Source organism: Arvicola amphibius, chromosome 9 (genome assembly GCF_903992535.2).
Source record: "Arvicola amphibius chromosome 9, mArvAmp1.2, whole genome shotgun sequence".
In the NCBI taxonomy this organism is placed as follows: domain Eukaryota; kingdom Metazoa; phylum Chordata; class Mammalia; order Rodentia; family Cricetidae; genus Arvicola; species Arvicola amphibius.
The window spans coordinates 66,491,008-66,504,234 of record NC_052055.2 but is presented as its reverse complement, the minus strand read 5'-3'; the positions used below and the strand labels follow the sequence as shown (position 1 = coordinate 66,504,234).

Genomic DNA, 13,227 nt, shown 5'->3' with positions numbered 1-13,227 from the left:
GGAGCTACCCTAATTAAAAACAGTATAGCACTGAAACAAAGACAGAGATGTGGATTAGTGAAATACAGAAAAGACTCAAATATGAATGCACACAATTATAACCACCTTACATCAGAGAGAGATGCCAAAAAATATACAGTAAAAAAACATTTTCAGTAATTGGTACTAGTAGAAATGAATGTCCACACATAAAAGACAATAGACTAATATCTATCATCTTGCAAAAACAACAAAATAATAATTAACTCTGAATGTCTTCCAGAGTACAACAGTAACCTGAAATGTGTCGATTTCTAGAAGGAAGACATAGGAAGTACGTGGCAAAACACAGACGGAGAAAAGGACTCTACATAGAACTCCATTCTAACAAAGAATAAGTCCAACAAGTGACAAAGGAGATGTCATAAAACTAAAATGCTTTGGTATAGCAAAGAAAACAATCCATTAAGCTAACAGAAAGGCCACAGAGCAGGGATATTTGTGAGCTTTTCACCTAACAGAAGACAAATATCTAGAATATATAAAGGGCACAATAAAAAGTCAACAACAAAACAAAACTGGGCTATGGATCTGAACAGAGATAACAAAAGAAAAAAAATTTCCATGAAGCATCTTTAAAGGTGTTTGTCATCCTTAGCATTAGGCAAATACAAATTAAAATTACTTTGGGATTTCATCTTCCTCTAGTCAAAGTGGCTAAGAGCGAGAGAACAACTGCTGGTGGCGTCTATGACTGGGACAGCCGTCTGGAGTCACCACAGACAAGACTTACGAGTGACACAGCTGTGCCCTCCTTGGCCGTGTTTACAGGAGCCAGGAAGTGGAAAGCACCTAATGTCCTCCACCTGATTGCTGGATAATGAACGTATGGCACATGTTTACAATAGAAGTCTATTCAGTTGTAAAGAAAAATGGAATGATGAAATCTGTAGGTCAGTGAATGGATCAGGAAAGCATTATACTGTATGATGTAAGCCAAACTCAGAAAGAGTTAAAATGTTTTAAGTATACAGCCGGAAATGACTATAGAAGCCAGGGAAGTAGACATGGTTCAAGGAGGAGTAGAGAGGAGAAAATGACCTTTAGAGAGGGAGAATGGAGGACTTAGGTATTATGAAGAGGGAAATAAGGAAAACAGGAAAGAGACTTTAACTGGGTAAAGAAGGTAGGGTAATAGATAAGTTACTCTCTGAATTTTTGAAAAAAAAAACAGAGAAGCATGGTATTTTATAAGCTTACATAAAATATATAATTGTGTGTGCATGTGTATGGGTGATAATACTTTCCCCAAGGGTCAGAGACTATCAAACAGAAAACTCTAGGGGCAGGTATGTAAATTTTCCTTTCAAGTTGTCAGGGGAGTGAAAGAGACTGCCCAAAGAGCATATACTATTGCCACTGTCTTTAGTTCCCCCCAGAACTTGAAGGTACGTCACACACACTGGACACAGGACTTGGAGAACTTAAGGTGGAGGTGGCCTGGAAACCTCTCTGAGAGACAAGTTTTCATAGTATGAGTAGGTAGAAGCTGGGAAGAGAAAAAAACAATCAATAGTTCTACCCAGATTTGAAGCTGCAAACTACAACAATGACCACATTGGCAAGATACCCCCAAAAGTTTGTTCAATAGTGCCAATTGTATCTAGGGTATGAACAATGCTCATTTAATTGAACTTAAGCTCCCCTCCATAGGAGGGAATTCCTGCTTTGCACTGTAAGACAGTCAGCTATGGCTGGAGGGGTCACAGACCCTAGCTCTACCTTTTCTTAAACCAATGTAATTTTTGTTGAATTCAAATATGTATTCTTATAACCAAAGATAGGTGCAATTCTGATCCATCATCAAAGAAGCTTCATTTTGCATTTCTGAGACTAGTTCAGAGAATCACACCTGGTAAAAACTCAAGTGACTAACTGACCAGAGATGTACAAATCCATTTGGTACATCTACAATGCAACCACCAACGTCAAAAGCATGGGTAAAATCTAGGAAAAATGGTGGGAAGATTGTAAGAGCAGAAGGATAGGATGCCTACTGTTGAAGATCTTCTAGAGCTAACAAGGAAGGTGCACCCATGAAATCTCAACAATATGGCTGCCTAAATAAGGCATGGGTAATCACAATGTCACCTGACATACTAATGTGGACAGGGGAAACTTCACAAGCCCCCGGCCCACAAATGATTAATTGCTATAGGCAATTAATGGCTGCTAAGAGAAAGGAAATCAATTGCTACTTTATACAGCTTATCTAATCCCAAACAGTCAACCATAAACATACAAAAAAGCATTATGAAACAAACCCTGTATGTGGTAAACATGCATATATGTACACACACACACACACACACACACACACACACACACACACGCATATGTAACAGTAACAAATAAGAACAAATAATACATTTGAAAGGAAGAGGAGAGGGATATAAGAGGATCTGGCGGGAAGAGAGGGAGAGGTGCAAATGATTTAAATAAAGTATTCATATATGAAAGTCTCAAAATATAGAAATATTAAATTTTAAAAGTAATTATTTTTATCTCTGTATATTTCTGCCTTCTTTAACTATCATTGACTATTTAGTTTCTGTGGCACTTCTCTCTCTAAATTTTCCTATCATTCAAGTATCATTTGTCATTTGCTTATCACATGAAAGATGCCACATGTGCTAGGGATATAGCAATTAACAAAGTAGACTGTTTCCTAACCTGAATGGGACTTTATTCATTAGCAGGAGACACACATTAACAAAACGTGCGTTAGAATGGTTAAGTTATAAACTAGTATGTGTATACATTGATGTAGGAGGTTCTTTTGTCTATGTGTTGCTTTCATTGGTTGAATAAAGAAACTGCCTTGGCCTTTTGATAGGGCAGAACTTAGATAGGCGGAAAGACAGAACTGAATTCTGGGAGGAAGAAGGCAATGTGGCAGAAACCATGGTTCTCCTGCCCAAGACGGATGCTGGTTAGACTCATGCCAGTAAGCCACAGTCAAGTGGCGATACACATTAATGGAAATAGGTTAAATCAAGATGTGAGAGTTGGCCAAAAAGAGGCTAGATATAATGGGCCAGGCAGTAATTTAATTATACAATTTCTGTGTGGTTATTTCGAGGGTTAAGCAGGCCGGGCGGCGGGACACGGCCCGGCCCTCCTACTACAGGTGTAAGCTAGCCGGGCTGGACGGAACAAAAGGACCTACTCTCCCTACTACAACATGCAAACATGTGGGACTAAGTAAGTGCATAATTCTATACCCAAGTTCTGCAGCTGTGGCCTCAACAACTGGTGGGTTGAAAACAGTAGCAAAATAGGGGTCTGAGGATATGGGTCAGTCAATAAAGTTTTCACTGCATAAACATGAGGACCTGAGTATAAACTTTAATACCTATGTAAAAACCTAGGTGTGGTGGCCTGCATTTATAAGACCAGCCCAGGGAACACAGAGACAAGAGAATACCACAGGTATGCCAGGAGTTAGTTCAGTCAATTAGCTCCAATTCAATAAATACTCGTCTCTTGAAAAGTATATTAGAAAGCAACTGAGGTAGACAGCTTCTGCCCTACACACAAATATATAAGCACACATAGGACATATACACACACCGCACAAAATAATTAAAAGGAACTGCATCTATACATATACACACACACAAAAGTATAAAACAATTCAAGGGAACTGCATCCACACTAAATTTAGTATCCTTCTTTTCAGTTTGGAGCATGTCCTGGAACTAGCTCTTGTAGACCTCATGCTCACAGAGATCCACCTGCCTCAGCCTCCTGAGTGCTGGGATTAAAGGTGTATGCTCGGTAATTTATACTATATCGTTTTTGAGGCCCATGTATGTACGTATGTGTGCGTATATATGTATATGAGTGAGCTACCAGCTAACATATTTATATATTTAAAAGGTGAGAAACAATATTAAATATAATTATTACTTAATCATATCTCAAATCAATAAATAAAGGTATATTTTACTGAATAAAAATGTAGAAACTCTAAACCATTTGAAGTCAGTATTTTTTGAAATAAAATCATATTATTTTGTGTGTATAAGTGTTTTTGTTGCGTGTATGTCTTTGCATCAAGCGTGTGACTAGTGCCCATAGAGGCATGAAAAGAGCTGGAGTTATGAAAGGTTATGCGTTGCTATGTAACTGTGGGAACTGAACCCGGGTCCTCTGAAAGAGCAGTCAGTGTTCGTAGCTGCTGAGCCATCTCTCCAGCCCCTAACAGAATCTTTTAGAAGTTTAATTTTTAGTTCTGAAAAATCTACAGCATTTCTGAAATACCTGGGACAAATTATTAGTTTTTGTTTGTTTTGTTTTTAGATTTACTCTAAGCTGGGTGGTGGTGGCACACACCTTTAGTCTCAATATTGGGAGGCAGAGCCAGGTGGATCTCTGTGAGTTTGAGGGCAGCCTGGTCTACGAGTGAATTCCAGAACGGCCAGGGCTGTTACAGAGAAACTGTCTTGGGAACAACAAAGCTTTAAATTTTATGGGTATGAGTTGAGTACTCATTCATCCCTACATGTGTTCCTGTTCACCATGTGCATGGCCCACAAATGTCAAATTAAGGCACCAGATCTCACGGAAGTGTAGTTATATACAGTTGTTAGCATCCAGGGGATGCTAGGAACTGACTCCTATCTCCTGCAAGAGCAACAAATGCTCTTAACCACTGAGACATCTCCCTAGCCCAGGAAAATTTTTAGTTTTGCTCTCAATTTTAGTCTAGTGAAACTTGATTAATAATTACAAGCAGATAAAGGACAAAGTTCAATGACAGAGGGTTCAACACACAAGGGCATGGCTTCAACAGGAAAAAAAATAAAACAAAAATTAGACATAAACAAAAGCAGATGGAAATGGAAAGTATATATACAACTTTAAAAGAGAAATATCTGTAAGTATAATCCTTATTTGACTTGAAAAAACACAGTAAACAATGTATTCTTCTGAATATGTGCACTTTGATGTCCTCACCCCCCCGCACATCTCTGCTTAGTTAAAGCTGTTATCCTGCATGCTCTTTAGTATTCTCAGTTCTCCAAACCCATGCCTGTGAACATAAAGGTAACAAAGTTTTCCTCAACAGCCTGTAGGCTCACAAAATTGAACCTGTTCTTTTATCTGCCTGTGCTCATTTAGCCCACCAAGCAGTCTTTATTAAAGCTGCAACATCAGGCAGTCAAAGTTCATTAATACCATTTATATAATCTCTGCAATTTCAATTAACTCAGCAAGACATTCTACTACATGATAACAGTCTCATTAATTCAATAAAATCCCATAACTATTAACAATATGGTCGATGTTAAACGGGGTGTCACCTAGTACAAAATAATAGCTTTAACAGCTTGTGATGAAACTGAAGGCTTTTACCCCTTAAATTTAATACAGTTAAATATTCAATCCTTCTACAGCAAGGTATTATTTCTCTAAGAAAAAATCTATAGGAATTTAACATGTAGAGGGGGTAATCAAGTCTTTTAAAGTGAAACCAAGGTATAAGATGTCAATACTTTTATATTTAGTAATTGATTGGCTTGTTTCAACTTATCTAGAAACATAATCTTCCATACTCCTACATAGTCTTTAATATAAATATTAAATTTTGGTCTACAAAATTTAAATTCTGGTCTACAAGCAATAATGATGGCGTACGATGTTACATTATTTTCTCTGTATAGAACTTGTTTCCATTATGAAAGACTTCCTTGATTTAGTTTTACCTTTTTAAAGAGAGAACTAAAGAAAGAGACTGAAGAAGACACTAGAGGATAGAAAGACTCAACCCTCCATGCTCATGAATTGGTGTAATTTATATTGTAAAAATGACCATCCTAACCAAAGTAAGTTATAGATTTAATGTAATCTTAATCAAAATACCCACAAAAATCATAAAATTTACATAGAAGCATAAAAAACCTGATAACCAAAGCAATCCTAAGCAAAAATAATAGAAAAATTACTATGTTGGATGTCACGCCATCCAGTGACAGTATAGTATTTACTGTTACAGTAAACGAAGACTGTGATTCAGCACAAAAACAGACCGGGAGAGTGGGAACACAGAGGACTCAAACTGTGCTGTGTTCCGGAGCCTCCCCATCCCCATGCTCTTCTTTGAAGCCCTAAATATAAAGGAACTATGGCACATTTTAATAAGGTACATATCCCCGACTATTACTGAGATCATACATTTGTATTTAAAATTTCCCACTGAAAAACATGCTATTATTTATTTATTTAGCTATTGCTTTAGTACTTCAAAATCATTTACAGTTTTCTTTATACAGTTTTTATAACTTTAGTACCAAATATATCTGCAGACATTTGAATGAGATGCATATTTTCAATTTCAACTCTCAATGGCTACTTTTGGGCTGTAACTAATATGAACACGTGACAAAGCTGGGGAGGCCGGATCCCAGAGGAAAGGCCTAGCAGCTCTGGCATCAACTGTTCGCACATGTACACAGTAGTAACAAACATAGTTCTTAATACAGCTGTATGGATATTCTGAGTCAATAGGGCGCCACCTGTAAGATATTTTCATTACCTGTTTATACAGCAACTGCTCATTTTCTCTAGCATAACAGAACAGAACATCTGTAAGAATTTTTCTCACATTTTCTTGTTGGAAAAACTGCATTTCAGGAAATCTGAAAAAAAGAAAACAATGAACACATATTGAACCTAACCAGCAGTTTCAGGAATATCCAAGGTCTGCAGAACGTTTCACCTCAGCTCTGATCAGCTATGAGAGAATTAAAGAGGTGATAAAGAAAAAGAAAAACCATTAAATTCCACAGGCACATGATATCATTCAACAACTAAACATTTCATTTTTTTCATATAAATATTTTTTTCATATACTTAAATGTAGGAATTATAGTAATTTTTAGAAATAAACGACACACAATCAACCTTTTGGGGGCTGAGAAGTTGTTTTGTTTTTAGCCTGTTTCGGGGGTATTGTCTGTTTCTTTCAAAGAAACAATCTGGTCTCACTAAACAACCCAGTCTAGTGTAGAAATGGCAATCCTCCTGCTTCAGTTTCCTGGGTATTATAATTATATATGTATGTGATCACATATAGTCACCCCATTTGGTTTTTTGAAAATACGCCATTTGTGTAAGTAATAACTTTAAAAAATAATCATTGTAACTATTTTTCTTGGTATGAGGATTTCAACTGTACATTGTAGTACCATCTGTTTCATCTGATTAGAATATAGAATTAAATGGAACACAAGTTAGTAAGTCTTGATGAAATGTCTTTGATTGACTGTGAAAAATAAAATCGTAGATAACCTGCTTGAAAAGGGCTGAATAAGTTATCTGGGATGTGACAACGTACAACTGAAAGAAACCAATGAGCAAACACAGCAACACACATACAATGGAAGGACCGGAAACATGTCATCTCCAAGAGTCAACTGGGTTCAGTCAACAATTTGTGCAGAAGAACATGGAATATTAGCGTGAAAGGCAACTAGATCAGACAGAAGGGTAAGAAGGCAAACAAGGTAGTCAGTGTACCAAACAGATAACTGGAAACAGGAGAGAAAGGTAAGTTACATGAAATAGGAGTATGGCTTTGGTATAGAAAAAAAGGTGGGCCAGGTTTGGGAAAAAGGTCTAATTGAGTAACACAATTCAGGGAGTCCACATTTTTTATTAGGGAAGTGATAAAGAGTACTGGCAGAAATAAGCCTGTCAGTAAGCTATTATGAGAAGAAACGGAAAACTCACAAATCTAAGGAGAAAAGTCTGTGTTTAAATTCATGACGCCAAATTTCTAGCTGAAACAAGGATGGCTTGGAGCTTTTCCTATGGAGCAGGAGAGGTAGTAATCATATTCTCAATAAGAGAACAACATGGGAAAATGCCTGAGAAATAGTGGGCATTAAGGACTAAAAACTATTATTAATCTGGGAGTAAAGGTATTACTACTCCCTAGAACATGGAGGAATAGGGCATTACTACTCACTAGAACATGAAGGAAGAGGGCATTACTACTCCCTAGAACATGGAGGAATACAGCATTACTACTCCCCTAGAACATGGAGGAATAGGGCATTACTACTCACTAGAACATGGAGGAATACAGCATTACTACTCCCCTAGAACATGGAGGAATAGGGCATTACTACTCCCTAGAACATGGAGGAATAGGGCATTACTACTCACTAGAACATGGAGGAATACAGCATTACTACTCACTAGAACATGGAGGAATACAGCATTACTACTCCCCTAGAACATGGAGGAATAGGGCATTACTACTCCCTAGAACATGGAGGAATAGAGCATTACTACTCACTAGAACATGGAGGAATACAGCATTACTACTCCCCTAGAACATGAAGGCAGAGGGCATTATTGAAAATGGCAAGTATTCTCCAATGGAGTCATTTAGAGACTAGTAACATCTGAGTACTCTATTTTACTAAAGCTTATTGCTTTTTTTCTGGAGACCTTGGCTGTTCTGTGCTTCAGACCCATCCAGTGCTGTCTAACTAAGAGTGTCAGCAGTTCCTATAGTTCAGGCTATACTTCTAATGGAGCTATATTAGGAAGCAACAAGGAGCAATTTTTTTAGATCCTATTTCTTATAAAATTAAGTCAATTTCTTCTGAGTTCGTATGACTCTTTTAAAATTTTCCTTTGATGAGCATGAATGTACACTCAGATTTTCACACATCCTTAACAGCAACAGAACCTCTTTGGGGGTTGGGAAAAAAAAAAAACGTAAGAATATGAGCAGGGTGAACTCACAACTGTGCATGAGCCTGCTGTGACAACCCTCCAGATACCCTGACTCCCCATTTGACCTGCAGGCAGTAACCAGGATAATGGATAAATATGCAATTAATGAAGTAAACTGCTATTCTTAAAGAAATAGTTATTAAGGGACTAATAGAGCATTTTAGTGAGGAAATTTCTGTGTCTGTCCCTCATAATGTGACTTAAGTTTATTTCCGTTTTTAAAGTAGATGCAGAAAAAATTTTGGATCAGCTGGCTCAATAATTTTGTGTGGTCCTTTTCTTGTCTATTATTTAGAAATGTTTTATGAGCCTGACAAAAATAAGTACTGTTTTGGTGTTGTAATACAATGATCATGGAAAAACAATGAAAACATATACTAACTTTGCCTCGTATGTTTATGAATTATGTATATAGCGAGTGTTTGCCATTTAAATATGAAAAACTAAATTACACTGTATACAATTCATGGTTTTATTTAAAGGCATACTAATCACTTGGAAGGTTAAAAGTAAGAGAGCTTTAAGAATTAAAATTCAGATAGATAATTTAAATTGTTCATTATTAGTAAAAATCAACTAAAAATGGATTAAGCACCAGCATGTTACATGAGCATATCTACATGTATACTCTCCAATTTTCAAGTGCTAATTCATGAAATTTCATGTTGCCCTATATGTCTTATTTTTTTTTGAGAAGTATGATTTGATCTTCAAAATCTTTTGAAACCACAGCATTAAGTAACTGAGGAAGAAATATACAGGAGATTTCTGAAAAAGAAACACAAGTATGTGCTTTTTCATAAGTTAGAAAAAGAACTGATAATCACAGAAGTGTAAGTTGGAAAAATCCAGAGATAATCCAGTCTAATTCAGATCAATTAGCAATAAAATGGAGCCTAAAGAAATTAGTAATGGCCAGTGTGAGTGGCCAGAGAGCAGAGCTCAGGACTAGGTCATTAAATCCCTATGGTTAAAAGTAAGCCTGAGAGCCAGGCTGTGGTGGGGCACAACTTTAATCCCTGTACTTGGAAGGCAGAGACAGGTGAATCTCTGTGAGTTCAAGACCAGCCTAGTTTACAAAGATAGTTCCAGGACAGTCTGGGTGGTTACAGAGAAATTCTGTCTCAAACCGTATACCCCAAAGCTACTGATTGAGTCTCCTCCCCCCCCCAAAAAACCCCCAAGTAGGACAATAGGAGGAAAGAAAATTCACAATATAAATAGAAGTGAAGCCAAATTTAATTATTATATTACTGAAAAATCAAAGTCCAAGAAAAGTTACTTTTATATTTGGCCAGAAAAATGAAAATAGGATTCGAAGATAATTTTGTAATACTATTCAAAGAAATGTATAGGATTAATGCAAGCATCATATTAAACCCCATGTCATTTATAATAGGTACAAAAAATCATATTTACAAGCCAACAAAGGTAGAAGCCAGCCAAGGCCCACAGAGCACCCTACAACCCCAGAGAACAGGTGCCACTTGGAGGAACAGGTATGTGGAGGAGAAATGGGAGAGAAGTAGAGTGGTGTGAGCACTGTGGAGAGAAGCAGAACTGAAGGCGCAAAGGGAGTGACAACAGGCTAATATGAGTGGTCTATATTGATACCTGGGACCAAGTTTTGTCCAGGCCTGAGCTGTGGCTGGAGGCCATGTCTGGGGTCTGTGATGATGTTTGTGGCCTGTGTTACTATGGGAGGTCATGGGAGTGCTGGTAGCAATAGCCTGGACACAGGAGAACTTCCCTGGCTCTCTCAGTGGAAGAGCTGGCCCCACCCCCACCACGCCCTACCTGTCAGCTACAGCAGTAGGAGAGCTGGTCCTGCACACAAGAGAGCTAGGTTTACCCCTCACCTTGAACCCTGGAGAGACAGCACTGATCCTGGCCTGAGGGTGGTATTCCTGGTGAAGGGTCTGACTGACAAATTCAGCTACACCTAGGCCAACATCCAGGGCTTTGAGTTGGCCCACCCCAATGTCTTCCCTATCTGTGACTTGTTATCGTTTGTGAAAGGAATGGTCCTGTGGAACCATAGCTGCAGGATCTCCAAGACTCGGGGGCAATGGCAGGGTATCTGAGAGGAGTTTCAGTAAGTCTAGTATTGATGGTGTATCAGAAGCCAGAGGCCTTGAACCAGACCAACAATTCATTGCAATGAACATTTACAAGTAAAGTTGTTTGGGCAACAATTAAAGTAGTATGGTATTAGTATAATAACAGACACAAGAACCAACAGAAGAAAGCACTGTCTTTTGATTTTTGACAATGAGAAAAAGAATATACAAAGGGAAAGGAAACAGTCTTTTGGCAGGTGGTAGTGTTTCACACCTTTAATCCCAGCATTCTGAAGGCAGAAGCAGGTGGGTCTCTGTGAGTCTGAGGCCAGTCTGGTCTTCAGAGTGAGTTCCAGGACAGCTAGGGCTACACAGAGAACTGTCTCCAAACACCCCCCTCCTCAAAATAAAAGAAAGGAAGGAAGGAAGGAAGGAAGGATGGGAAAGAGAGAGAACATTAGATATCTGTAGGGAAAAGATTAAAACTGGGACCTTATATAAAAACAAAACAAGACCTTGTGAATTTTTTTTAAATGATTAAATCTTAACATAAAACCTGAAACTTACATTACTAGGAGAAAATTTGAAGAAAGCTTACACTGGCCTGGGCAATGACTGTTTTTAAAAAAATATTTCTTATGGTTTATTTTTATTTAACTTTATTTTATGTGCATTGGTGTGAAGGTGTCAGATCCCCTGGAACTGGATCTTCAGACAGTTGTGTGCTGCCATGTGGGTGCTGGGAATTGAACCCGGGTCCTCTGGAACAACAGTCAGTGCTCTTAACCGCTGAGCCATCTCTCCAGCCCCACAATGACTGTTTTTAGATTTGACTCTTAAAGATAAATGGCCTGAAGAGACATTTCTCTAAAGAAGACACACAGTAGCTCATAGACAAATGAAGGACTCTAGACTTCTTAGAAAGTAGGGACCTGTAAATCAATGAGATATCACTTCACACCTGACAGAATGCATATTCTCAAAAAGACAAAAGAATGAAGTATTAGTGATAACATGCAAAGAATGGAATCCCTGACTATTGTTGGCAAGGATGTAAATTAATACTACCATTATAGAAAATGGCATGAAGGATTCTCAAAAATAGTATTTACTTCTTCACATGGGCTGTAAGATCTGACATATCAAAGAAATGTCTGTATTCCTAGTTCCAATATAGAACATAAAACATATGCTAAGTTATCACCTCTAGCTAAATATATATCAATGGATGAAAGGTTGAGAAGAAATGTACTATGAATATACAATGGAAGAACTTTCAGCATTAAAACAGGAAGTTCTAGTGGCTGCATATAAATGGAAGTTAGGAAAATAAGCTATAAACAGAGAGGCAGAATCTCCATGTTCTATTTTTCTGTGCAATCGAAAACAAAGGAACTTGAAGGTTATGGGATGGGGATGAAGCGCAATAATACAAGTGTGTAGTACTTAGCTTTCAAAAAATACAATTAAAAATACTGTGTGTGTGTGTGTGTGTGTGTGTGTGTGTGTGCAGTTATGTGCAAATAAGAGCGACAGAGAACACAGGCATGGGGTCCTCTATAGCTGGAGTTACAGGTGGTTGTGAGGAACCTGATGTGGTGCTGGGAACTGCTAAGCCACCTCTCCAGCACCCAGTACTCAACTTCTTAAACTGCTTATAATCACAAATGAATGTGGGTAATCAAATCATTTGACCAAAGTAAAAGGCTTCTGAACATGTGATTACATAAAGTTAATTCAAAATAAAAACCATAATAAATTCAAAGTGTTTCTAGAAATTGCATCAGAAGACTTCACTATAGACAAATATCTAGATTATCTTAATAGTTTTCATAGAACAAAGATACAAAAATACTTTCTAAGGAAGAAAGGGGTTAAGAAATGAGTGAAACAAAGAAGGGCTTTGGTGCCAAATTATAGTATATAATTAGGTAATTAAAAGGATTAAAACAGACAATGCATTGGGCCCAGATGAATTATTGAAGATGTAAGTATTCAATAAGGTACCCCAGGAGAAAAAATAAAGGTCCTGGCAGGGTTTATAGTCATGAAACAGGACAAAGAAGCATAGAAGGACTTGAAAAAATAACTAATGTTGTACCCATATTTCAAAAACCAGAAAACTAAAATAAGTACTCATCCAAACCTGAAAATGACTTGATTAAAAACTCCCTAGTATAGCACCAACCACTAAAATAACTACAATAGCTACTGAGGTATTTATTGTTTATGTAGTCTAACACAGAAGGAAAGCACATATATTAGAAGACATGGATTTGTGGGAGAGTGGAGAAGAGTATATAGAAGGGTTTGAAGGGAGAAAAGGGGAAGGAGAAATGTAGTCAAATTATAAAGCGGACAAAAAAGGGAAACA

At 37.6% G+C, this 13,227-nt stretch overlaps 1 protein-coding gene across 4 annotated transcripts in view; it reads right to left on the bottom strand.

Annotated features, from left to right (window-relative positions):
• Nucleotides 1-13,227, bottom strand: part of Tbc1d5 (TBC1 domain family member 5) — a 466,882-nt gene that overhangs the window by 185,550 nt on the left and 268,105 nt on the right. For all 4 annotated transcript variants that reach the window (XM_038341979.1, XM_038341980.1, XM_038341981.1 and 1 more), the window contains one exon: nt 6,581-6,683. In XM_038341979.1, the coding sequence (XP_038197907.1) occupies nt 6,581-6,683 (103 nt within the window). The remainder of the gene's footprint in view (nt 1-6,580; nt 6,684-13,227) is intronic.